The sequence below is a fragment of the Macaca mulatta genome, chromosome X (genome assembly GCF_049350105.2).
Source record: "Macaca mulatta isolate MMU2019108-1 chromosome X, T2T-MMU8v2.0, whole genome shotgun sequence".
NCBI lineage: Eukaryota > Metazoa > Chordata > Mammalia > Primates > Cercopithecidae > Macaca > Macaca mulatta.
Window position 1 is genome coordinate 31,236,365 of NC_133426.1, and position 24,016 is coordinate 31,260,380.

Sequence of the window (24,016 nt, forward strand, 5' to 3'; positions counted from 1 at the left end):
GCGTATGAGTTTGGGTGAGGCAGCTGAGGCAATTCCTGAAGACTGTCTGCTGAGCTGCTGAGGACACTCCCTTTCATTGAGAGACTAAAGGGTCCCTAAGGATGCAGAAAAGCAACTTCAAATAATTCCTCAGGCATAGGTCACTGTATTTAGTGTTCCACATGATTTTCATTACCACAAATTGTGCAGGCATTGGTATAAAGGAGTGATTCTCAACTAGGGGCAATTTCACCCAACAGGGGACATCAGACAGACAATGTCTGGAGACATTTTTGGTTGTCACAACTAAGGGAGGGAAGTGCTACTGGCATGTAGTGAGTAGAGGCCAGAGATAATGCACAGGACAGCCCCAAACAACTTTTGCCCACAGGGATGTGATCCCACGGTTTCTGTTACGCAAAGCTTTGTATTCTAGGACAGATGGCAAAATGCTACCCCAGGCCAAACTCACAAATGCCTTCATTTTCTGAAAGGTGTAAAAATACACCTTTCAGAGCCAGCATTCCACTAATTATCTGGCCCCAAATGCCAATAGTGCCCAGGTCAAGAAAGCCTGGTTTGCAGTCTGGCCTGTGGCCTGTGAGGTGGCATTACCCTTAGATGGATAATAAATAATACAATCAGATGCTTTTTCTTCGAGAGCTTGATTGTAATACACAGAGATAAACAGAGATGACAGATGGGTGTGGAATTTAAAAAGTCAGGTAACAGAGGAAGAAAATGGAAGTCATAAGAAAGTAGAAGCTATAAGTAGAAGGTGTTAGGTGGAGAGAAGAAAGAAGCTATGATGATGTAATAGTTCGAAGTCTATGGCAGCAAATGTATATACAGAAAGAAGCAAACATATGTTTCATGGTGTCTGTTGTTCCACGTTATTCTTTTATTTTTTTTGAGACAGAGTCTCGCCCTGTCGCCCAGGCTAGTGTGCAATGGCGCGATCTCGGCTCACTGCAACCTCTGTCTCCCAGGTTCAAGCGATTCTCTTGCCTCAGCCTCCTGAGTAGCTGGGATTACAGGTGTGTGCCACCACGCCTGGCTAATTTTTTGTATCTTTAGTAGAGACGGGGTTTCACCATGTTGGCCAGACTGGTCTCGAACTCCTGACCTCGTGAACTGCCCGCCTCAGCCTCCCAAAGTGTTGGAATTACAGGTGTGAGCCACCGCACCCAGACCATGTTATTCTTTATGCTTCTCTGTATCCTGAAAATGTTCCTTATCACCTAAGCCTATCCCTGTCCCACACAGCCTTAAGGAGACATAGCACATAACAGAGCAGTACCTGCAGTAGACTGAAATCAAGATGATTTTTACTGCAGATATCTGAAAGTCTATTTAAAAATCTAGAATGGTTTTTAAACCAGGAACAGTTTATGTAAGTCTACAAAAGAACAAAATGCCTTTTGTCCTCACTTCAAAGTTCTCACCAGAAAGCACTTTGTAATCCCAAACTGGTTGTGTTCTGAAAATGGAAAACCTCCAAATGGAAAAACGAAAGTAATGCTTTTTGCCCAGAGGGATGTGATTCCACTATTCCTGTTGTGCAAAGCTTTGTATTTTGGACAGATGACAAAATGCTATCCCAGGCCAAACTCACAAATGCCTTCATTTTCTGGGTAGTGTAAAAATATACCTTTCAGAGCCAGCATTCCACCAAAATAGTGCCCATGTTATAAAACTGATTCAGAACTCTGGTGCTGTTCTCTTTGCCCTAGGTCCTCACAAGGCCTAGAAGAATCTGTCACAATGAGGAAGATGAAATAAGAAAGAAACAGACATTTGTCTCATCTCTTCCATGCCACCGGGCTAATTTCCATTTAAGTACGTGACAATGGAGTGGCGGTTAGTGATCGAGCTAAATGTGTCCATTCAGCTCCAAAGCCAGATTATGCATGGGGTATGATAGCAGCTTCATAAAAATCTAGGAGAGGTTAATACTATTTTTGTTCCACTCAGATCCCTTTTACTGAGCTGGTTCACCCAGCCGCAGTTGTGAGTGTTGGTAGCTAAGGCTTCATTGCTCCTTTCACCAGAAATCCTCCCTTGGCCAAATGGGAACTGCTTTGCTATCTCCCACTCCCCAGAAATCCAGTCAATGGTTAATTCACATGGGAAAATAAAAGCCCAGCCCCGGCCGGGCACGGTGGCTCATGCCTGTAATCCCAGCACTTTGGGGGACCAAGGCAGGCGGATCATGAGATCAGGAGTTCAAGACCAGCCTGGCCAACATAGTGAAACCCCGTCTCTACTAAAAATACAAAAAAAAAAAAAAAAAAAAAAAAAGGCTGGGCATGGTAGTCCCAGCTACTCTGGAGGCTGAGGCAGGAGAATCGCTTGAACCTGGGAGGCAGAGGTTGCAGTGAGCCGAGATCACGCCATTGCACTCCAGCTTGGGTGACAGAGTGAGACTCTGTCTCAAAACAAAAACAAAAACAAAAAACAAAAACAACTCAGTCCCCTTATCTCAAGGTAGGGACAATTTGTTCTCCAGAGCTCCCTGTGGGATCAGGCTGAAGTGACTCTCTTCCTTCTCACTTAACTCCTTGACCGGCATCCTTCTTACTTTATCCTGCTTCCCTCACTCCCTTTCACCTGAACAAATTACTTCTACAAGAAGCCCCATCTATCTAAATAGGGTTCTATTTCTAGGGATTTCACCTAAGGCTAGGGTGAGCAACTATCCTGGTTTGCCTGGGACTACAGAGATTTCCTGGAATATGGGAATTCCAGTGCTAAATCTGGGAAAGTCCCAGACAGACCAGGATGAGTGGTCACTCTACAAGGCAGATAAATATTTGGATCCTGAGCATCCTTCCTGCTAAGTTTAAGAAGATTCTTTGCATACAGGGACTTGAGCGATCCAAATAACATAGATAAATTAGTCATTTCTGGGAAGCCATCTATGCAAAAAAAAAAAAAAAAAAAAAAGTGCCCCAATTTGTAGTATTTGCCAATTTCCATCGAGTAAATCTTCCCCCTATACCTGATTTCAAGCTACCAAAGGTAGGCTTAATAACTAGCTCACAATTCCTGTATATTTTACAATTGGCTCTCTTGAGCCATTGTAAGCCAGCCCCAGCACAGAAATTCCCATAGCATAAACAAAAATGTTCTGTTTCCTCATGTGTTCAAATTGATGGGATATATAGGGCCAACGATGCAAAATCTGGTTGCTAATGATACTGTAAAGCAAATAAATCTGAGAGCTTATTGAGGAGTATAAATTTGAGCTAAAGGAGAAAAGGGCCATGACAATATATTTTAAGAAGAGAATATAATTATTACTGCTGTAGCTGCTTTTTGTGGGCATTGGAAAGGCTGTCTTTGAATTTATAGAGGCATTATCAGCATCACCGGTAGGTCACATGGCATTTGTCCCAAATTGCTACCACTTGGGACAACATGTGACTGCTGAAGAAACTGGCCCAAATCATTTTACTCTGAGATTTTACTTGAAAGAGAATTTTAGCCTGCAAATCATCTCACATTGGACCTGCAAGATTCTTTCTGACTTTTATCATGATGGCTTATTTTTATTTATTTATTTATTTATTTATTTATTTATTTATTTAATTTATTTTTTGAGATGGAGTTTCACTCTTGTTGCCCAGGCCAGAGTGCAATGGCTCAATCTCGGCTCACTGCAACCTCTGCCTCCTGGGTTCAAGTGATTCTCCTGCCTCTGCCTCTCAAGTAGCTGGGATTATAGATGCACGCCACCATGCCCAGCTAATTTTGTATTTTTAGTAGAGACGGGGTTTCTCCATGTTGGTCAGGCTGGTCTCCAACTCCTGATCTCATGTGGTCTTCCCGCCTCAGCCTCCCAAAGTGCTGGGATTACAGGCGTGAGCCACCGCACCCGGCCTCATGATGGCTTATTTAAGCCAATCTGAAGCTTTAAATTATTGGCCCACTCATATTTCAAATTATCCGTCCCCTGAGGACACTGGTAGCACAGGCTGGAGCATTGTTAAGTGAAATGTCAGCAATTATTAGATGTGCTCAAAGGTTTCCCCTGTTATTTTTTTTTTTATTTAAGTGTGTGTGTAGTGGAGAATAACCGGGATGAAACTTGGCAACTCTCAAGATGGAAACAAACTGCTAGACCCTATGTATCGAGGAGAAACTGTAAAAGCTTGAGTCGCTTTGACAAGAGAGAAAAAGACTTAACCAGGGATATGATTAAGGCGGTTAAGATTGTAAAGCCTGCAATAAATGATTGATCAGTTCTTTCTTTTTACAGTGTCTCATAATCCGAGAACAAGAAGGTCACTCAATGAAACAGCTTTTAAATTCAGAATAAATAGTAAAAAGGAAATTTGTCTTTCAGAGTCCCATTGCCACTCCAAGAGGTCACTGGTTAAAAGCTAGAGTATAAAATTTTACCTTTATTGTTTTTTTCCATTACAAAAGTAGTACATGCTATTACCAAAAAAATTGTAAAAGCAAAAAGAAAGAAATGATGCAATAACTGTTTGCCTTTTGGTGTCTTTTTATTTTCCATTTTTCTTTTATGTGTACATTTCTGTTATTTTTATTTTATTTTCTAATACAGTTGTGATCATGCTGTAATTTTGAAGTCAGCCTTTTCCCTTAATATATTACATGGTACAGTAGACTTTGATAAAAACAACCATACAAAGTTATGAATGCTATTAGTCTTTGCTGAGAAGCAACATAAAAGGCCACATTATTTATTGAGTGTCTACTATGTGATAGTCACTATGCTAAACCTCATGCCACTGTGTATTATCAATGTCAGGAGTGAATTTACCTCTTCCTCTTTTGGGTATAAGACATAATTCATTCTGTAAATATTTACTGAACACCTGCTAAGTGCCATGTACCACATTACATACTGTAGAATATAACTGTCAACAACACTAATACTATCCTGGCCTTATAGAGATTAAGGTCTATCTTTTGGATTATTTATCACTCATTAGTTACACAAACAACTATTGAGCTGTTCTAATGTGCAAAACACTGGACTTGCAGATTAGATCCTTGGAAATCACCTTCAGAAAGGAGAGGGACTACTTATACTGACAATTAAATGCAAGAGAATGAATGAAACTTTCATGACCAGTTTGACTCTAACAGGCATGCATTAAGTTATACTATCAAGCTGATAGTAATAATGATACTAATGGTAAAGCTAATAGCAAACACTTGAATAGCACTTACTATGTTCCAGGCACTACTGTAGGGGTTTTACAAATATTAACTGTTTCATCTTCACTGTAACCCCATGACATAATACAACCATATTTCACTGAATTCAACATCCCATTGGTCGAAAGTGCATTCTGATTTCAGAGCTGTTAAAACATGGGTAGAAAAGTGTGTCTTACAATTGACCAAATATGTTACTATTATCCCTATTTTAAAGATGAAGAATAAAGAGAAAGAATAAAGCATAAAGTGTTCTGAGTCAATATTTGAACCCAATCAGTTTGATTTGACAGCTTTTACTCTGAACCACTATCAATACCATTTTGACAAGGCAGCTTTTAGCCCAGAGGTGTTGAGAGAAAAATTTAGACTCTGTAAATCAACTTAGGATGGCCAAACGAAGAGGAATATATGAGAGAATAGAATAATCATTGGCAATAGCAGATAGACTAGACAGTTATTGGCCTAGGCATTTGTTCTTAATGGGTAAGGCAGTGTGATGTGTGGCTTGGAAGTCCAGAAACTGGGTTCCAGTCCTAGTATTATAACTATCTTTGTGACCTTGGTTATGTCATTTGATCATTCTGCACCTATTTTATCATCTGTAAAATAAGGAAAGGACTGGAATGATTCAATGTTTCTCAAACTATTTCGACTGCAACCCACAGAAGAAAAATGTTTTACACTGTGATCTAGCGCGTACACACACACACACACACACACACACACACAGATACACACATGTATGCACACACACATCTAACAAATCAACTACCGTCAAAACAACACTTAACCTTGCTCGGGTAATGCACTCTGATATTTTCTAATCTGTTCCATTCCATTCCATTCCAGTAAAAAATTGTTGGTTGTAAGTCTTTTTAAACTGATTTTAGGATTTGCTAATGAGCCACACCTCAGAGTCTGGAAGCTACTCGTATAGATACTTTCTAAGCTTATCTCCAGTTAGGAAATTACACAGCACAAGAGGGCTCCTGGGTGGGAGTGGGGATGGGAACTTTAGTAAAGAGAGGGAGTTGACCCTTTTGCCACATAAACATTCATTTTCTTTTAATTGGATCACTTTTTTACAACCTTTAGCAGAAATTTTTTGTCATTAAAGCATTTGGCAAATACCACACCAAGGCAAAGGTTCACTGTGATCCATAGCATAAAGTTTAGTGTGAAATTAATTGGTGTGCCTGAAAAAGGTTTCCACAGTCACCTAGAACTGGAGAGCTATAGACTCCTTATCCTCTTAGAGTCTCAGTGTATAATAAAGGCTCCAAGAATTCCAACAGGAAAGAAACTTGCTTATCTTTGAAACCTAGTGTTTTTCCAATCTTATTGATCAGTACTATTTTTTTCAAGGGACAGTTATCAAAACCTAATAGAACATTAATGTTTTAAAGAACCTGGCTTGGAAAATATTCTTTTAAGGGAATTCTGGAACTTGTAAAATATTAAGAAAACCATGGATTCTTTTTACTATTATAGAAGGATTCCTCCCTTTACCCAAATATATAGTGATCTTTCTTGGTGAGAAAAGTAGAATTTAGAATAAAAGACCAGAGAATTGAGATAATGGTCAGGAAAAATATTTAAACTGTTTTTTTGGTCTTTGTTTTTTTTGTTTGTTTGTTTGTTTGTTTGTTTTTTGAGACGAAGTCTCTCTCTATTACCGAGGCTGGACTGCAGTGGCATGATCTCGGCTCACTGCAACCTCCACCTCCAGGGTTTAAGCCATTCTCCTGCCTCAGCCTCCTGAGTAGCTGGGATTACAGGCCCGTGCCACCACACCCAGCTAATTTTTGTATTTTTAGTACAAACGGGGTTTCACCATGTTGGCCAGGGTGGTCTTGAACTCCTGACCTCAAGTGATCTGCCCACCTCGGCCTCCCAAAGTGATGGGATTACAGATGTGAGCCAACATGCCCAGAAAATCTTTCAACTCTTGAAAAGGAAAGGACAATATTCAGACTACTACGCCAATGTACTTTAGTACTTGCTTAATGACAGACATATGAAGAGGCTGATAGTATACCTACGAACTATACATATATAATTATATATTAGTACATAATTTTAATAATTTAAATGCCAATTTCATTGTAAATTATATACATATTTAAAATCATACTATTAGAATTTCTCCTTTTTCTTGGTTTAAGTTGTAGAAGTCAATTAGGAGTAGCAGTATATTAAAACTAGAAGTAAGGACAAGTTAGTGTCTATCAATGGAGAAGGGTCATATTTCACAATGCTTTTCTCTCCTTATTTTCTCTCAGATCTAAGATAAAAGAAACAATTTCTGTAACTAGTAGAGATTGGGCTACTGGGAAGAAACAGTGAATACTTTTTTTTAGTAAAAGGCTGCCTCTGTCTTCTGATAAAAAAAAAACAGACAGCTGGTAATGTAATTTCCAAATAATTTCCAAAGGGGAGTATGTGTGTGTGTGTGTGTATGTGTGTGTGTGTCAGAGTGAGAGAGACAGAGAGAGAGAGAGAGAGAGAATAAGATAAACAGAGACAGTAAGCATGTTTATGTTGGGGGTTGCAATTAGTAGCTCCTCCTTATTTTCCTTTTCTTTGTAATTTCCAAGCTTTAGAAACCACTCTATTATTATTCACAATAACCTGAAAGCACATTACTAAACATGTATCAACTCAGGCCTGTCTAAAATATATATATTAATTCAAATTCATTTAATATGAACCTAGAGGAATATTTAAAACATACTTTTTTTCATTGGTAGGGGAAGCTGCTTTTACAGTAGCAAATATGTGACTTCAGAGATGTCCTGCTTAAAATATGGTGATTTTTTTTTTTTTTTTTAATTTAGGGTCAGGGTCTTGCTCTGTCATCCAGATTGCAGTGCAGGGGCGTGATTATGGATCACTGCAGTCTTGACCTCCTGGGTTCAAGTGAGCCTCCTGCCTCAGTTTCCCAAAGAATTGGGATTATAGGCATGAGCCACACCATGCCTGGCTCAAATATGGTTTGGATGGCACACCCAATTTCTGGTGCCATTTTCTAGAGGTAAGTCTGGCAATACACTTGAAAAGGCTTACGAATGTAAACATTCTTTAAGACAACAATTCCACCTTAGGCATTTATCCTGTAGAAAGAATCTGAGATATTTGCACAGGTATAAAAAGGATATTAGCCATAATGCTCGATCTAATAAAAATTGTGAAATAATCTTAATATTGAGCAATTTAGAATTGTGTTGGTAAATTTGGTATAGACACAGAAGAGAGTATTAGTCAGTCATTAGAAAAATCACTCTGTAGAAGAATATTTAAACACATGAAAATATTGTAAAGATAGTTTTAAGGGAAAATAGCAGGCCATAAAATGGTAGCATGTTTTCATCTGTGCATGGTTTAAAAGAAAAGAGAGAGGCCGGGCGTGGTGGCTCATGCCTGTAATCCCAACACTTTGGGAGGCCACAGTGGGCGGAATACTTGAGGCCACAAGTTTGAGACCAGCCTGGTCAACATTGTGAAGCCCCATTTCTACTAAAAATACAAAAAACTAGCCAAGCGTGGTTGCATATTCCTGTAATCCCAGCTACTCGGGAGACTGAGTTATGGGAATCACTAGAACCCAGGAGGGGGAGGTTGCAGTGAGCTGAGACTGCACTCTGTCTCAAAAAACAAATAGTTCAAAAAAATAAAAAAATAAGATAGAACCTTGACACACACACACACACACACACACACACACACATACCCCACAAGAGAAAGACAGAAAGCGTATAAACCAAATTTATATTAGTGATTATCTCTGAGTCATTGGATTGTGGATATTTTTTCTTTTGTTGTTTGTACTGTGTGCTTTCGAAATTTTTCTTGATGTGTATAGAGTACCTTTGTAATTTTAAAAAGGACAATGTAAAGAAACAATCCATCCTTAGTCTCACCGTTCTATTTCTTAAATATCCCTTAAACTAAGTTGGTAGTTTCTTTATACCTGCAAGCAAAGCTTTTAAGCATATATTGATATTCCACATGGGCATCCAAGAGATTGATGACTTCCGGGGCTGGCTCCATTCACGCAGGTAGATCAGTCTCTTTATGAATGCCTGTGTCTAACAGGCCTGACCTTTCTGGAAGTGGGCACTGATGTGATATGGTTTGAAAGGTGTGAGAATGTTCCCCTTGGCCCCTCAAAGTTCCTTCCTCACAGCTCAGAACTTACGGCTGATGTTCTACCACCTCAGGCTTACAGATTTTCACACTAATAAAATGCAAATAACCCAGGAGAAGTGCACATTAAACTTTACCTATCACCTGGGTTAAACGAGTATATCATTTTCTGAAAATAGGTTTTAATGGGTAAGACATGGGAATTCAGAGGGGGAGTCAGAGAGAAGAAAATATGAATGAATGGGAATTCAGAGGGGGAGTCAGAGAGAAGAAAATATGTCAGAGGGGGAGTCAGAGAGAAGAAAATATGAACGAATATTCCTGGTGTCAGAGGAGTAATTAATATTCATAATAGTACTATTTTTTTATTTATGGTTTATGAGTAGCTTAGGAGTATGTTATCACATTTAATCTCAATTAAATCAAATAGAATGGCTGTCACCAAGGCAAGTTAAGTAGACCAGAGATTTGCAAAGATGCAGAAGACAAAATCTGTAGCCTTTATCATTTTTCTAGAGCCGTTCCTAAAAGCCACGATCCCACTCCTTTAGATAAACTGCTTTAACTTATCCCTTTTTCTTGGCAACTCCAAAGCATTGTGAAACTGTGTCCAAATAACTAGACCGCAGGCGGATAACAAAGTTAGAGCCAGTTCAGAAAATAAGATACTTCTTCATCTATTATCAATGTATGACAAAAACACAGGACCAACACCTTCCAGGAAATTTTGTTCAAAAGACAACAGCCAACTGAAGACACACATGACAGCATCTACTCAAATACTTTAAAGTATTTGTGAGCGTGGATCTTTTTATTAACCCATGGAGAATGGAAAAGAAAGGAAATGATCAGAAAATGGCAATGAAAGAATGTGGCAGAAGAATGGAGATCATACAGAATTACCTCCTCTCTATAAAATACATAAATTAAGTAAAATTACAGTGTGATGCTTAAAAACACAGACTCTGGGGCCAACTTCTTGGGTTTGAATCCTGGCTCTCTCATCTACTAGCTGTGTGAATGTGTGCCTCAATTTTTTCATCATTGAAATAGGTATAATAATGGTACCTACCTTAAGGGATTGCTATAAGGATTAAACTAGTTAAAATCTGTAACATTGCTAGGCACAAAGTAATTGCCTTAAAATGATGGATAAACCCTCATACATACTCACATATGACCATAAGGAAATATATCAGAATGCTAACAGATGTTAACTCCATGTGGTAAAGTATGGCTTTTTAAATACCAAAAAACTCAACACATATACTTTTATAATCAAATAAAAAGTGGTATAAATTAATATTAATCAGAGGAAAACAGGTGCTTGCCAATTTAATATGCATTATTGTATAAATATGATTCTCTAATACTCAAACTCTCAGTTAACTAAGGTTATTTCTCTTAGTATTAATTATAAAAACATAATTAATAAAATGGTAGAACCAGTAAATAAAAAGAATGACTAGAGGTCAAGGACAAAAGGAGAATACAAGGCTCACGAATGTAATCCCAGCACTTTGGGAGGCCAAGGTGAGTGGATCACTTGAGATCAGGAGCTCGAGACCAGCCTGATCAACATGGTGAAGCCTTGTCTCTACTAAAAAATACAAAAGTTATCCGGGCCTGGTGGTGTACGCCTGTAGTCCCAGCTACTCAGGAGGCTGAGGCAGGAGAGTTGTTTGAACCTGGGAGGCGGAGGTTGCAGTGAGCCAAGATCACACCACTGTACTGCAGCCTGGGCAACAGAATGAGGCTCCCTCTCAAAAAAAAAAAAAAAAAAAAAAAGGATACAAATAGTTAGGGAAAAGGGATTACCCATAGGCTGAGGTTTCAAATTTGGAGGCAAAGTATTTATTTATTTATTTATTTATTTATTTATTATTGGTACATAAAATTTTACATATTTATGAGGTAACATGATATTTTACTAGCATAGAATACATAATGATCAAGTCAGGGTATTTGAGGCGTCCATCACCTTGAGTATTTGTCATTTCTATGTATTGGGAACAATTCAAGCCCTTTCTTCTTGATACTTTGAAATATACAACACATTGTCGTTAACTATAGTCACTCTATTCTGCTGTCAAATGATATAACTTATTCCTTCTATCTAACTGGATGTTTGTACCCATTAACCAACCTCTCTTTATCTCCCCCTCTACCCACACACCTTTCCCAGCCACTAGTATCCATCATTCTAGTCTATGTTTATGAGATCAATTTTTTTTTTAGCTTCCACAAGAGTAAGAACATGCAATTTTTGTCTTTCTGTGCCGGGGTTGTTTCACTTAATATAATGACCTCCAGTCCCATCCATGTTGCTGTGAATGACGTAGTTTCATTCTTGTAGTGTTTCATTGTGTATAGATATCACATATTCTTTATCCATTCATCTGTTGATATACACTTAGGTTGATTTCACATCTTTGCTGTTGTAAACAGTGCTGCGATAAGCATACAAGTGCAGGTACCCTTTTGATACACTGATTTCTTAGCTTTGGGATAGATAACCAGTAGTGGGATTGCCAGATGGTAAGGTAGTTCTATTTATAGTTTCTTGAGAAATCTTCATACTGTTACTAATTTACTGTTACATTTTCACCAACACCGTAAAAGAGTTCCCTTTCTTCACATTCTCACCAGAATCTGTTATTTTTTGTCTTTTGAATAATAGCCATTCTAATTGGGGTAAGATGATATATCATGTGGTCTTGATTTGCATTTCCCTGGTGATTAGTGATGTTGAGCATTTTTTCATATACCTGTTGGCCATCTGTATGCCTTCTTTTGAGAATTGTCATTTATTTCATAAGGCAGGGAGTATTTAATGAATTATTTAGAGATAAAGAATTACAGAATCACAGTAACACATATTGAATGATCATATTATAATTACATGATATCATAATTATTAGCTTTATGAACTGAACTGATAGGCAGAAATTAAAAACTCAAAGGTATGTGTTTGCTTCAGCAGCCCATATACTAACATTGGAATGATACAGAGAATATTAGCATGGCTCCTGAGCAAAGTGTTCCATACTTTTCAAAAAGACTCAAAATTATTAATGAAGTTAACATTTGAGAATATATTGCAGGAAACAATTATGCATTAGCTGAAGACTGGGCAAAATGATCCAGTTGGGCTTCTTCTTCCTACCCTTCTAAATTTATCAACCAAGTTATATTTCAGGATGATTTATGCTTCTACTACATCTGACAGAGATTATTATAATTCAACTCTTAATTCTTTTGTTTTTTTCAACTGTTAATTCTTATTAATCAAGATGCAATAAAGTTAAGTGATAAAAGCTGAAAATGACTTACTGGAAAGAAAGTGCTGAGACGCTGGGCCAAAGTCCCTGTGAGCTTCATGCAGCTGCCTGACTCGGTCCTCCACGGCCACCTGGGAGGAAAAGGAGAGAAATGATGTTCTCTCATTCTATATAATGAGGAACAATTAAAATAATGTATCCTTTCTGATAAGATACTTTGAGTCTCCAAGGCTGACAGCACCAAAGCAACAATTCATAGCCCTAGTTTTAATATCCACTTACCGTATATAGTATCCCAGACTCGTTTTTATCAATCCAAGGCCAAACACAAAGGATTTCCTCTCTCAACAATGTTAAAATAAGATTTTTTTTTTTTTTTTTTTACAGTCAACTCATTGGCAGCCACAAATGAACTACTGCTTCAATTAGTACCATAAAAAAATACAAATCTTTACTTTCACAGAAACATTAGGGAGGGTGCCATTTGGTATAGGTGACTACAGAATCTCAGAAATGACATGTCTTGTCTTTAAGTCTTAGTCTATTGTTTTTGACAAATTTTTAAAGAAGTAATATTGATGAATAGGTAATGAACCATTGAGTGATATTTAATTATTGATAATTAGCAATTAACCAATAGTTGATTAATATTTAATTATGGACTGGGCACAGTGACTCATGCCTGTAATCCCAGCACTTTGGGAGGCCAAGGCAGGCAGATCACTTGAGGTCAGAAGTTCGAGACCAGCCTGGCCAATATGGTGAAACCCCGTCTCTACTACAAATACAAAAATTAGTCGGGTGTGGTGGTGCACGCCTGTAATCCCAGCTCCTCAGGAGGCTGAGGCAGGAGGGAGGCCACAGTGAGCAGAGATCGTGCCACTGCACTCCAGCCTGGGCGACAGAGTGAAACTCCATCTCAAAAAAAAAAAAAAAAAATTAATTAAATATCAAAGAAGTACAGGCAAGGCTTAAATTTGGGATAAAACAGGGTGGATAGGAAGATAAAACTAATTTTCAGATTTCAGTTTTCAGTGGTCTTGGAAATTATTGAGAAATATACCTTTAGGTGGCATGCAGTGAAAACCGCCATTCTTTTTTTCCTATTAGGTTTTTCTATAATATATTGACACAGTGTGCTGTCAACTTAGTGAATTCTATTCTTGGGGCGGGAAAAGGAATAATTTTATGGGTGAAATACTATACTTAGTCATTTGGCATTTTGCCAATCCAATATAAGTGGTAGCTCCAGGCATCCTAGCTCTCTAACTCTGGATTTTGATTTGGTTGTGAACAGTCCATGCTAAACTAGGGGTCAATCAGAGCTTGCACAGAGCAATCGGAACTCAGGGGATAGTTCCTGTGGTGTGCAGAATTCCCAAGAGGTAAAAATCGATGTTAATCTCATCAGAAAAGTGGCTCAGGTAGTCTGGTCTCAAACCAACTCTGGCCTTCCAATATCAATTAAGTGCCTAGTGTATATCCAGAACAATCTCATTTTTTCACTCTCCCTAGCCTTGCCCATTTTTGCTTGGCCCAAATACGTGGATAACCAAGTGGAGTTCCCCTAAAATGCAGGATTTGCTTTATTTTATCTACACAAAAGCATGAGGGACATATGAAACCTCCCTTCCCAACCTTATGACCCTGCGCTCCCAAACTCTACCTGCTAAGCCCACCAAAACTACCTGCCTATCCTGCACTATTCCATCCAATGTAACTCTTGTGTGTGGCTTCTTCATGCTGCTCCTTCTCTCGGCAATGCTCTTACCCCACTTCTCTCCCAGATCAATGCTGTGAGTGTTTATATGCTCACTTCCCCATCTCCCGGGTTAGAATTAATGGTTTCCTCAGCATTCTAACAGTATATGGTTTATACTTGAAGCACTTCTATCATACAATTCATTTGAATTATATGGACATGTCTCTTGCAATAGATTGTAAACTTCTTGATAGCAGGGACCATTTTTTGTTTACCTTTGTCTTTGAATGTCTCCAACCCTTTCTGCAGGAGGCACAGAACCCTGCACATAGTAAATGGTAGCAAATATTTGTTTAATGACTAGTTGACCAAACAAACGGATAAATGAGTAAATGTGGTACGTGTGTGTGTGTGTGTGTGTGTGTGTGTGTGTGAGAGAGAGAGAGAGAGAGAGAGAGAGAGAAGAGAAGAGATGCGGAACAAACAAGAATACCTACTCACACTGACTGCACTGACTGCAGGTCTGTAATGGTTAATTCTTTGTCAAGTTGACTGGACTATGGGGTGCCCAGGCAAACCACTATTTCTGGGTGTGTCTGGGTGTGTCTTGTGCAGACAAGATTAGCATTTAGTTCAGCGGATTCAGTAGATTGCCCTCCGCAATGTGGGTGGGCATCATCCTATCAGTTGAGGTCCTAAACAGAACAAAAAGGCATGTTCCTTTTTTCCCTGCAGGCCTGCTTGAGCTGGGATGTCAGTGTTCCCCTGCCCTTGGACTGGGATTTACATCATCAACTCCTCTGGTTCTCAGGCTTTCAGACTGAGACTGAAATTACACTATCAATTTTCCTGGCTCTCTAACTTGCAGACAGCAGGTCATGGGACTTCTTAGTTTCCAACTGCATGAGATAATACTTGATTTTATATATCCACACACACATATACATACATATATACACACACACACACACACATACACATACGTACATACATATGTATATTGTTGCTTCTATTTCTCTGGAGAACCTTGACTAATCAATGTCCCTGGGTAAATTATTCTTAACTTTCCTTATCAATAAAATGTGGACAGTAATATAACTTATAGAGTTCTGTGGGAATTAAATAAGATGATACATGTAAAGCACTTAGCCTAGTTTCTATCATGTAGTAATTGCTCAATAAATGTCACCAGCTACTGTTCTTGCTGCTATTATGGTAAATAAAAGGAGAGGAATAGGCCAGGCGTGGTGACTCACACCTGTAATCCCAGCACTTTGGGAGGCCGAGGCAGGTGGATCACTTGAGGTCAGGAGTTCACGACCAGTCTGGCCAACATGATGAAATCCCGTCTCTACTAAAAATACAAAAATTAGCTGGGTGTGGTGGTGAGCATCTGTAATCCCAGCCACTCAGGAAGCTGAGGCAGGAGAATTGCTTGACACTGAGAGGTGGAGGTTGCAGTGCACCGAGATCATGTCACTGCACTCCAGCCTGGGCGACAGAACAAGACTCCATTTCAAAAAAAAAAAAAAAAAAAAAAAGGAAAACAGGAGAGCAATAGTCTATAATGTGCAGGGTACCACATACAATACAAAAATGGCTAATATTTATTAAGCAATACATGCATGATAATATGAATTATGTTATTTCATCTTTACAGTAACTCTGCAATAGGAGTTAATATTATTCCCCCCACTTCATTGATGTGAAAACTGAGGCATGAGAGGTTAAAAAAAAAAAAAAAACTTGCCTAAGCTTCAGTAGTTAGTAAATTGGCAGAGCTCAGATTCAAACTCATTCAGTCTGGGTCTTGCTCTTAACTGTTATCCTGAAGATTAAAGTTGAAAAAAAGTATTTTATAAATACTTAATAAGTAATTTGCTTTTTAATTTCTTTATTTTCAATCAGTTTATTGAATGAAGACCAATTCTAGTGTACATATCTATGAAACTTCAGTTGTTCAATGTATTTTATGGCCCAATGTATTTTATGGCCCAATGCAAGGTCAATTCCTGGTCTTGAAGAATGTGATATCATAAGATCACAGAGAAAGGTTGTGGAAAAATGCATGCAAATAAATGTTTGGCATATGTCATTATTTCTAAATTTAGAATGGGTCATTTCATAAATAAATCAATCTAGAGATAAATGTGAGTGTTTTGGGGTAGGGAGGAGAAGATGAGGATGCCATATGGGAGTGGACACTGATCAGAAATCTTTTCACATACTGAGAAAGAAATCTCAAGGAGAAGATGTAGATGGTAAAGGAATATGACCGTGCCATAGGCCACTTTCTCTAGTAAGAATGTTAGTTTCATAGGGACTGAGCCGATGCAGCATCAAAGTTCATTCTAGACTCCCAATCTCTGAAGAATTTTGCCTTCTTATACAAGGAGAGCTCCAGTGGTAGTTTCCAGTGTACACTCAATATTGTCAAGATTTTAAAATGAGATCAAAGTGAATTTCCATCTTCATAACTCAAATTTAAGAGAAGGCATGACAGTGAGAAGAATTAAGCATAAAATATTTCTTTCCACAAATTATCATTGGAGAAAAGTTTTGTGTGGATTGAATGAACAACTGGCTAAATAAAGAAATAAATTTATGAAGGAGAAAATCTTGAAAGCAACCAAGGTCCTCGAAAGCTTTAGCTTGACACTTAGGAACGAAGCACTTTATTCTGTGAGCAATTATGCAAGGAAATGAAATTTGATAATCTATTAAAATGAGAGCCTCCATGCATTAGATCTTTCTAACTGGCTGTATTTTAAATCAATATAACCATAGTATATACAAAACAGGAAGCAAAAGCCAGAAATTATATACCTGTATCTTATGTTATGGCACAATCAGTTCTTTCCTTGGTGGTTTATTCATTATATAAGTATTTGTTAATATTGAAAGAGATAGTCAAAAAACAAATGCTATAGTCCCTGATCTCTGCAAGTGTAAAGGTTTGGAGGTAAGAAATAGTGACAAGCTGAAGAAAGGCTTGGGGCTGCAGAACAGTGGTGTTGAGGACGACAGTGAGATATAATTAGTTAGTCATGTTGAAAGCAGATGATGCAAAGCAAGGTGTTCCGGACTCTGAGGCTCAAGATTTACCCTGCAGGCAAAGAGAACCACTGAAAATTTCTGTGACATGACTCACTATTTTAGAGGAAAGTTAGGGTTTGGGAAGATCGGTATGGTGTAAAACAGATTTGAAAAGGCACCTGAGACTGAGATCAGAAAGAGGCTGCTGTAATTTACTAGACTTGGGGTGATATGCATTAGAATTAAGGCTGTATTGTATTGAATGTAAAAGAAGGTACACGTTAGAAGGATTTTGAAAGCAGGAAGAACTATCCAATTTGGTGCTGGAGATTAATTTCTGAAGAAGCAAATAAACTCTTGGATTTCCAGTGAGGAAGACTGGGAGAATGAAGATATTGCTGATGGCAATATGAAAAACAGAAAAGGGAGAAATAGCATATGTGTGTATGAATTCATTTGGAATATAATGAATTTGTCCTAACAGTGAAACATTTAACTGGAGATGTCATGTATAGCCAGTTAGAGATGAACAATTTGTCTCAGCAATTAAAGAAAGGAAAGGGAAGTGAGACTAAAGGGGGTAAGAGTGAGCTTTGGAAGGGGAGCCAAGAAAGAAGAGATAAAGGAGTTTAAATAGAATGATTTAAACAGCCAGGAGGAACCCAATCTCTTCTGAATTAATAGGGCATGTCTATGTTTCCTTTTATAAAAGTAATATAAATATAACATCTTTTTGGGAGCATACATCCTGTTTTAACTATTAGATCATAGATCACGAAGGCTTAGAACTGGAAGAAACCTTGATTGATACACGAGGGTCTATTCTTCAGAACTATCCCAGATGGGCAGAAAACTGCCATCTGGTCCATGAGTACTCATAATCTAGGTTGCAGCAATTCTTCAGTAAAAGCATGTCAGGAGAAAAAGGTCCTTTTTTTATATGTTCCATGAGGACAGGGACACATCTTTCCCTACTAAATCATCAGTGAGTAGCACAGTACCTGGCATATAATAGGTGCTAAATTAATATTAGTTGAATGAATTAATGTACTGTTTATTCACGGATCTTTACCATAACAACTATATTTTAAATGAATAATTTCTTTTTCAAGATCCCTGACACAAGCTTTTGAAAAACTTCCCTCCCTCCCTTCTTCCTTTCCTTTTCTTCTTTCCTCCTTTTCTTCCTTTCTTCCATTTTTGATGATGAAAGTAAAAAAAGAAAAGAAGAAAACCATTTAGATTCCATTTTGCCTATAATACTAAATTTAAAAATGTTAAACAGCAAATTATAAAACAACCCTAAAGTCCGAATCTCCTCCACATTTGTTTTACTCTAGTTTTTAAATAATCATATTTGAGATTTGAGAGTTATGAGGGCTATATATTATTCTCCTTTGCCTTCTCATTTTGGATGAGTTCTGTAGACAGTGTACTGTTTGCAGAGACCTTCCTCTTTTAGCTTCAGTAGGAAATATCACTACATTCATTCAAAAGATATTTACTAGAATGTAAGTTTATTGTCCACGAAGACAGAGATCTTATCTGTCTTGTTCAGGATTTATCACAATGCCTAGTACATAGAAGAGATCAAGAAACACTGAATGCGTGAATGAATGAAAGGTTTTTTGAGTTCCTCTTATCTGTTAGGCACTGTGATAAGTACGAACATGGTAGATTTGAAAGTGTAATTTTGGGTATAATAAATGAGCACCAAATCATCCAACTAAATTATGATATGACACACACTCTTAATTCCAAGCTGTGACTGTTTCCCAAAGCTCAGTCCATCCCTCTGTGTATTGTGAAAGATAGCTTTATTTCATTTTTTCTTCATCATTGCTTTTAAATAAACCAAAAATATAAAAGAAAGAAAGAAAAAGGACCGATAACAACATGGTGGCTCTTAGAAATATTTCAAATAAATTTATCTAAATCTAAATGTTGGTTCTTTAACTTCATTTTAGATTCTCAAGGGCTTCTACTTTGTCTTTTGACCTTTCTGTTAATTACTCTGCTTTGAAGTTTTATCTTCACTAGAAGTTCAGGAGAGACAAGCATTACCTCCCCATGTGGAAATACATTGCTAGGCAATGTGGTTTCTTCCCAGCGTCCAAGCTACGTCTTACTGATACTACATACATAAATCATGTTTACTCCAGTCTAGGGAAAATATGTAACTAGGAATGTATGTTTTGATTTTCTGGTTCTCAGTGTGTCTAGACCCTTGATAAATATCCATGGGAATGTAAGAAACAGACATAACACTTACACAAATGAGCCTATGAAAACAAAAACAAAAGTAAAAGACAAACAAAAACTCTTATTGTGCTGTGGTGCTAGTAAATAAACCACACATATGCACACAAATGACTCTCCAGTCTATTCATGAGTTTTTGTCCTGAAGTTTTTCAGTTTGTACAGTTTTTGTGTGCATGTGTCTGTGTTGGGGGAGGAACTTCCTCATTCACTCTTACTCCCAAATCCTCACAAGTAACACTGATAAATACATGCCCAAACATTATCCTGGAAACTCTCCTGAGACTGATTACAGTTTCAGTTAAAATCCTTTTAACTAATGGCAATCCCTTTCAGTTAAAATCCATTATTCTTCTAATTCTGATTATTTTGAGTTGTAACTGGAAAAAAAAAGGTTTGAGATAAGTTCTGGTCTTGATTTCGAACTCTCCTGGGCCTCCCAGAGTGCTGGGATTACAGGCACGAGCCACCTCTACCGGCCGTCTCCTGGAATGAAGGTTTGTGATAGGTATAGCTCTGCGGCAAAACATTCTGGGCTTGTTGAATGCAAAGATTGACTGAATTGTCTTTCCTTTGAGTTTATTTCTGTGCTTTCTTGACATTAGGGCACTTAGGAGTTAAACAGTGTTTCCTGTGTTTGACTTCAGGATAGATCACAGGAAAGCAACTAGTGCTAACATGGCGCTCACTCTGAGTAGGAGTATAATTATTAGTTGATTTTGTGTGATTTATGGCACGGATGCTAATGCGTGCCATGTGAGACCATCCTTAATCTACCTTTTAACGTTCCTGTATCGTAGCTTTTTTTCCTTCCATTTCATATTTCTGTGCTGACTTCTTTCTTAATCTGACTCCTTTTTTTATTCCCTCCTTTTTCTTTCCTTCCTCCTCCCCCACTCCCCCTTTATTATGTTCTATACAATCTACCAGAAGAGTACACAGACTCTGCTGAAGCAAACAGTGCCTCAAATGAAGGGGCTGTGCATCCTTGCAAGACAAGCGAGGCAGGATATGAATAGGACCCCTAGCCTAGTGCCAGCCCAACACTTCTCCAGGAACATTCTTCCTCTAATTCTGATGAACTCTTCCATCAAACTGGAAGGCAAGAGAGAACAAACAGCAAGCCCTTTGTCCATTGTTAAGCCTTTAATCTTTCACCTCACTGATTTCTAAAATGCACTTTGGATGTTTGTGTATTGGTTTTCATGCTTATGCAACTGCCTCATTCTGTGATAATGGAGTCAGGTTATATCAACATTAAATTGACTTCATAGACCCAAGTACCTTAAGGGTATCATTAATTTTAATTTAGAAAAGCAGCAATCAACCTCCTATCCTGCTTCATTTGTCAAAATCTTTAGTTGTAATTACATCTACAGACTTATGAAAATTATGACGGGAAGAGAAGAGATCATAGGAAGCATTTCTTCTGCTTTTTTTTTTTTTTTTTTTTTTTTTCTCGTCTCAAAGAGAAAAGAGGAAAGTTGAATTACTTTGCCTGGAAGGTGATGTAACTTGATGCAGATTTTATCTTAAAAAATAGGTTCCCTTTTAAAAGTTTTCCTAATGTATCTTATGATTTGCCACAGGAACTGAAGTCAAGTGGCTCTCACCTTACCACATCATTACATTAAATCATTTACATTCCAGCTTTAGCTATTTATTCTTGAGCTTTATTTACACCACATTTGGAAGATATCATTCTCACAGAAATTTTCTGAGGCCACTGGAGCATTCCTTTCTAGGGGCATTTCGGCCCATAAGTAGCATAATGTTCACATGGTAATTACATAATTACGCCTCCTGGTATTTGAACACAGGAGTATTTCCAAGGAACAAAAGTGGCAATTTGAAATAATCATCAATGAGATACCACAGAACTGGTATTGTCTGAAAAAAAAAAAGATGGCATATATCAGCAAATTCATATTAACAAATGACTGAAACAGGTAGATAAATGCAAAAAGATAAAGCACTGGAAATCAAACATTTTCATCTCAGTGACAGAAACTTTTATATTTGGGGTAACAATATACTTGGAGATTTTCAGTTTGTTCTACTAAACACTTCTTTCATAAAGGCTGGGAGGGAGAATTTGCTGAAGTATGCAACAATCCTTAACCAAGGAAATCAACCCTCCTTAAATCCCATGCCATCCTTGCAGCATTTCCAAAGCTTCCTGACCTTGACTCCCTTCATGGTCAATTTGACCACCTCTCAAGGAAGCTTGTCTGCCAGAAGACCCTGTTTCCACTTCCCAGCTCTCCTCCTCCAGCAACTGACTGAAAAGCGCCTTTCTTTTCTCTCACTGACGCAGAACTGACAAACCAATATCAAGCCGTTCTTTACAAATCAATAAACCGGAAGATCTCATCCACTGTACTTCCAAATCCAACAACATTCTGTCTTCTCTCTTCTTTGCATATCACAAGATAAGCCGCAAGTTATATAAACAAGCACACTTCACGCTTCTTAATAAAGGACAGGGGATGGAGCAATGTGCTTCTATTGTTTCTCCGTGTAGATTTGTCAGAACCAGAATTAAAACTCTGCCATGGACTCAGAGGCTCTACGGTCTCTCTCCCTCTGTCTTATTTGCACTCTTCTGACCTAGCCCTCCTTTTCTCTCCCCTACCTCCCCCTTCCCTCATTCCACCTCACCTCACCCACAAGGCTGTTTGTAAGCTCCCCAAATGCTCATAAGACTTTCCTGAACTATTTTAGATATTTTCACTTCAAATCTAAACTAAAACTATTTTGTTTTTCCAAATGTGGCTTTACATAGTGCAGAAAACCACAGGGAAAACATCCCAAATACAATGTGATCTTTTCTAGGAGAAATAAAAGATTGAATTTCTAGGTCATCATGGAAGTAGGTACACTTCCCTAAGCAATAATCTGAGGTACTTTATGAGATTCTTTCTTTCACGAAAGCAAGAAATCCTAAAATCCATCAGGATACATGCACTGTGCCTTGACTCTCTTTTTAATCCTCAAGTGAAACCAACACAGTGCAGTGTAATAAAAATGCATATAGCCCCAGGCTTTGTGCCTTAGCAAAGACAGAAAAAAATAAGCTTCTTGACTTCATATGTCTACTGTGAATAATCAGTCACTGCATTTTTGGGATTTTGCTTTATAATCTTAACGTATAGCAGTAACTCCACGTTTGTGGCGTGACAAGAATGAAGGATTTTTTTTTCTTTCTTTAAAACAGGTTGCCCCCATATTTTCCAAAAGAGAGACATGTGCCAGCTTAAAAGAAATGAAACTACAATGGTGTGAGGGAGGAATATCTTGATTGTTGGCAGTATATTTTCTGTATTTTACCTGAAATTGTCAATGAAGTGTAGGTAAAGCTAAGGTGGGGCCCTAGGCTGTTCAATAATGTGGCTAACATTTGGTTTGAGGGCCTTCTCAGTTCTGTTCCCAAATGTTTAGCCTTTCCTTCCCAACTGCCAGTCCTTAGCTGATTAATAAATAACCCTAGGAAGATCAATGACTGTTTATAACAGGCTTCTAGTATCACAGCTGTGAGTATTTGCATTTTAAGAGCAACTTTAAATAATTAAGTCATTAATTACTCAAATACTTATTGAGTGTTTATAAGGCACTTTGCTAGGAGAGGAAGCAGAAAAAATAAATAAGAAAACAAGGGGATGATCTTTAGTGAATTTGTAGATTTGATATTTACAAATAAGCACAATAAAGCATTATGGGAAAAATTTTAATGTAGTGCAGTTATTCCCCAATTTGACAGTGCATCACAACTATTTGAGAACTTTTTAAAAAAATACAGATTCTTAGCTCATCTAAATAATTTCTGATTTAGTTAATTTGAGGCTGAGGCTTGAGAATCTTTACTTTCTTTAAGTCTCCATAGATAGTTCTGACGTACAGCCTGGTCTTAGAGCCATCAGTGTAGTGGAAAGATGACGAATTTTACGAGTCAGGAAGACCTGAGTTGGAGTCCCTTACTAGCTATTTAACCAGCATCTTATCTAATAGCCTATGAACCTTAGTTTCTTTATGTGTTAATAGAAATACCACATAACAACACTACCAACAATGATAGTAATGATAGCAAATATTCATAGAGCATTTACTACATCCCAAGTTCTATTTCAAGAGTATTATGGGTATATTTCATTTATGTCTTTCTTATCAGAAGGTAAATTTGATGACGGCAGGACTCAATCTATTTTATTCACTACTATATCCCCAGGACCCAGGTCAGTGCCTGTCTCATAGTAGGCACCCAACTCACTACTTGAAAGAATGAATATCACTATGAGGAAAGTACTACCATAGTGACCATTTTACAGATGAGGAAATGGAGGCACAGAGAATGAGATGTTGTAATGTGCACAGTTGGAGGGACCGCTTTCTGGCACTCGGTAGGTACTCCTTTTTCTGA

The 24,016-nt window shown here is 37.9% G+C and overlaps 1 protein-coding gene and 1 non-coding gene across 12 annotated transcripts in view; one reads left to right on the forward strand and one right to left on the reverse strand.

The window, feature by feature from the left end:
- Positions 1-24,016, reverse strand: part of DMD (dystrophin) — a 2,157,177-nt gene that overhangs the window by 231,642 nt on the left and 1,901,519 nt on the right. For all 11 annotated transcript variants that reach the window (XM_077988314.1, XM_077988313.1, XM_028842274.2 and 8 more), the window contains one exon: positions 12,655-12,733. In XM_077988314.1, coding sequence (XP_077844440.1) covers positions 12,655-12,733 — 79 coding nt within the window. The remainder of the gene's footprint in view (positions 1-12,654; positions 12,734-24,016) is intronic.
- Positions 12,289-12,394, forward strand: LOC114675189 (U6 spliceosomal RNA). The gene has a single exon (XR_003726284.1). It is a non-coding gene; the product is annotated as a U6 spliceosomal RNA (small nuclear RNA).